At 48.3% G+C, this 4,242-nt stretch overlaps 1 protein-coding gene across 1 annotated transcript in view; it reads right to left on the reverse strand.

Annotated features, from left to right (window-relative positions):
- Nucleotides 1–3,941: 3,941 nt before the first annotated feature.
- LOC103080105 (myeloid-associated differentiation marker-like) overlaps nt 3,942–4,242 on the reverse strand; it is a 4,134-nt gene continuing 3,833 nt past the window's right edge. The window contains 1 exon segment of the mRNA XM_082931500.1: nt 3,942–4,190. Within this exon segment, the coding sequence (XP_082787626.1) occupies nt 3,942–4,190 (249 nt within the window).

Below are 4,242 nucleotides of genomic sequence, written 5' to 3' on the forward strand. Positions count from 1 at the left end.
CCTCAGGTGAGCACATCCTTGGCAATTCTTTTACTAAACCACAGAGACATTTCCATCCTCCTGGGCAGTGAGATCCCAGGGCTATGTTCAATTTGATTCAGGAAAATAGAAGAATATGACATTCCTGCACACAGACTGGGGGGAGGTCAATGCATACTAGCTTTTGTTGATGAAAAATTAATCAATAGTCAATCTAAGAAAGAAATGGAAAATTTTATTTGAGCCAGCCTGAGGAATATGACCCAAGAGACAGTCTTTCAGAAAGCTCTGAGAACTGTTCTGAACAGGTAAGGCAGGAGCCCAGTATGTATGTGATTTGGGGGAAGGAGGACATGCAACCAATCACACATCTTGGCAAAGTTATTGCTCTTCGAAAGGACCAGAGACCATAATTAATGGTTTTAGTGCTTTTCTAAGTATGGGAAGATGCAAGAAACTGGGTTCATAAAAATATCTCCTGAAAAACTCTGGCTATCTGCCAGTGTTCCCAGATCATTGTGTCTCATCCTGATGTTCGACCTAAATTCCCTTCAGGGTGGATTGTAGGTCAGCGACTGCAGTGGCTAATGACTTGATTCTTGCAGAACTGGGTGGTGGGCAACATTTTGTATTTCACAATCCTCTCCCTTTCGGCCTTAATTTTGACCAGGGTTTGGGAGGCATTTCATCGCAAATTTTTCCCAAGGCGCTAGGAATGCCCATTTCAGGGCACTCAAGGTGCTGTTCCTCACCTAGTCCTGGTAACAGTAGCCAAAATCCTCTGGACCAGCCGTCTTACTAGTCTGTCAGCTCCAGGAAATGGTTCCCTCCTGTTGCTTCTTTCCAAATCTAGAGTGTCACTATTATAATCATGGATCTTATAGACTATACATAGGTTCGATCATTTCAAGTCACCTGGTCATCATTATTTTTATCAGAGGCTCAATCACACATTTGTTAATGCAAGAAACAATTGTCTTGTAAAAAAGGCAGAGTGCAAATAATATAGCTTGTGACATTAATGAGGTCATAAGGAAGTAGTGTTATCTTCTAAGGAGTTACATGGCTGAGGCCAGAAGAAGAAAATTGCTCTTTATGGTGGAGCAGGTATTTCTGCCCTTAGGGAGGTCTGGTTAACACATAATGCAGATGCACGATGCACACCAGAGGGGAGGGAGGAGGCCCAAATGGGCAGAGAAAATTTTTATGTTGAAATTTTTCTTGTCTTGCCTTAAAATATGAATTTTACTGCATTGCTTCTTAAGATTCGCCTGTCATGGGGACCCCCTCCTGGGAGCTCTCCCCCACCACCTAACCTGCCTCTAGGTGAAGATCACATGCTTCATCCCGGTACAGCAGTGAGTGGCAGGAGTGGGGGGGGGGGGGGGGGCGGGTCCTTCCTCTGCCCCTCCCCCAACAGCTCTGCTTGCCTGGCCCCACTGGGCCTGGTGACTCAAAAGATGCTGACGCTTTGTGGCTGAGAACAGGAGAGGAAGAAGGCTTTGGTGTCTTCACAACCACCAGTTACTGTAAAGGGCTGATGGTGCCAATGCTGGCGTGCACACGGACATACATGCACATACACAGGCAAACACACACACTGAGTAGGCAGACAGGCACACACCTTTAAAGAGAGGCATCCAGGGGCTGGCAGAGGCCTTTTAAGAGTTAGCGGACAGGATGTTGGGCATTGGGATGGGGCCCAACCTCTAGTTTCCCAGGGATGGGCCACTCCCTAAGCTCTGGCTCAGGTGTGGGTGTGGAGACAGTGGGAGGGGCTCCCATAGAAGGTGGTTTGGGTGAGGAGGGAAATCTGCTAGGCCTCTTGTGAGATCTAGGCAAATTTGGGTCAATTAGAATCTGTTGATTTGGGGTGTTTTTTTTGTTTTTTTGTTTTGTTTTGTTTATCTTTATATTGAGGTTAAAAAAAACTACGTATGTGAGAAGGGACAAGGCTTTTCTCTATGATTGACAGCAGGGACTGATGCAAACCAGAAGCTCCTGGAAATAATATATATATATATATATATTATATATATATATATATATATATATATATATATACTTTTATACATTCATATAGATCACCTTATTCATGAGTCCCAGAGAAGCACAAAGCAGCAGAGAAAGCAACTGGCACACAGAAACACACCTCTGTGTGCTCCACCCAGTCAAGCCATGCGATTCCTTTCACTATGGTAGAAGCAATCCCCACCCTCCAAAGCCCACCTCTGAAAAAACAAAAAATGAAAAGAAACTTCCCCTTTAGGAATAGGGCTATTCACAAATTTTTGCCCTCCTGACCAGAAAAAGAAAAGAAAAACAACAACAAAAAAACAACCTAACATCACCTTTAAGGCTGGCAGTGGCCATTTTGTTCTCCCTGCAGATGGAGGGCATGCTGTTTGTTTTTTTTTAATAAATTTATTTATCTATTTGTTTTTATTTTTGGCTGTGTTGGGTCTTGGTTGCTGCGCATGGGCTTTCACTAGTTGTGGCGAGTGGGGACTTCTCTTCGTTGTGGTGCACGGGCTTCTCATTGCAGTGGCTTCTCTTGTTGCGGAGCATGGGCTTCAGTAGTTGTGGCACGTGGGCTCAGTAGTTGTGGCACATGGGCTTAGTTGCTCCATGGCATGTGGGATCTTCCCAGACCAGGGCTCGAACCCATGTTCCCTGCATTGGCAGGAGGATTCTTTTTTTTTTTCTTTTTAAAGGGAATGTTATTTATTTATTTATTTATTTTGGTTGTGTTGGGTCTTTGTTTCCATGCGAGGGCTTTCCCTAGTTGCGGCAAGCGGGGGCTACTCTTCATCGCGGTGCGCGGGCCTCTCACTGTCGCGGCCTCTCTTGTTGCAGAGCACAGGCTCCAGACGCGCAGGCTCAGTAGTTGTGGCTCACGGGCCCAGTTGCTCCACGGCATGTGGGATCCTCCCAGACCAGGGCTCGAACCCCTGTCCCCTGCATTGGCAGGCAGATTCTCAACCACTGCACCACCAGGGAAGCCCCGGACATGCTGTTTTGAACACTGAGGCAGGAGAGCAGTGTTTTGAACACTGGCCCTCACAAATACTTCAGACAGTTGTCTTCAAGACTGTGCAGTTTTTTACCAGCTCCTATTTTGATCCCCCAGAGAGTAGTTCAGAAGGAAGGCATTCAGCCCTTGCGTCCTTTAAGATGACCTCTAGGAGGTGGGTTTTAGTAACACGGGAAAAATTCCGGAGCCAGTGTCAGGCAGGGCTGAGCACCAGCTGGGGCCTAGGGACCCAGGGTCTCTGCTTTAAGCCTCCTGACCACGGGAAATTATTGCCCTCCAGAGACATTTTTTTTTTTTTAATAAAGGGAAGGTGCACTGTAGACCCCCCTCCACTGGGAGGAAGTGAGGCCCAATCCCTACCTACTCACCGGCACACCCCAAACCCATATACACACACCAACGAAGGCGCCACCAGGGGCACAGGCCTGCTTTGGCTGTGAGGCCCCTCCGGAGGCCCAGGGTGTGAACAGCTGCACAGAGGGCTGTGTGATGTGGAGTCAGCACCTTAGGAGGTGGGAGGGGGGCGGTGGGCAGAGGAGGAAGAAGCTCAGGGTCCCGGTGGATCAGAAGAAGGAAAAGGGGAAGAGGCGGTCAGGACACAGGAGACGAGAAAACAAAGATGACCAGAAAAGGGCCGAAAAGCAGAAAATGTAGAAAATAAGAGAGTGAAAAGAGAAAGGGCCCCAAAGTAGAAAATGTAGAAAAGGTGAGAGCAGCAAGAGAAAGAGGCAAAACAGGATCTGGGCAACCACACAAAACAGGAAGGAGACAGAGCAGAAGGAGGGAAGGGAACAGAAAAGAGAGTGAGATGGCTGGGGAAGGATGTGAGCAGGGAGAGAGGGGAGCCAGGAAGAGCACATCAGAGGACGTCAGGGCTTGGAAACAAACTTCAGGTGAGAAGAGGAATCAGGAGCCCCTGGGCAAAGCCTCAGCCACTGACAAAATCCAGGTGGACCGAGAACACCAGGTCAGTCACATAAATCAGCAGGTTGATGGCTGTCAGACTGGCCACAGCCAGTCGTTGGTTCCAGGTACACACCAAGGAGGTGAGTCTATCACTGCAGCTCACATCGCTGGACCGCTGGGGCTGGCCGCCGAACTTCTGGTTGAACTGGTAGAGCGGCCAGAGGACCAGAGCGGTGGTGTAGAGGAGGACGGAGAGCAGGGTGAGCACAACCTGGAAAATGGGGAAGGGGACGGGCAGCCTGTTGTCACACTTGCCCAGGTTC

The sequence above is a fragment of the Lipotes vexillifer genome, unplaced genomic scaffold, assembly GCF_000442215.2.
Source record: "Lipotes vexillifer unplaced genomic scaffold, Lipotes_vexillifer_v1.1 scaffold412, whole genome shotgun sequence".
In the NCBI taxonomy this organism is placed as follows: domain Eukaryota; kingdom Metazoa; phylum Chordata; class Mammalia; order Artiodactyla; family Lipotidae; genus Lipotes; species Lipotes vexillifer.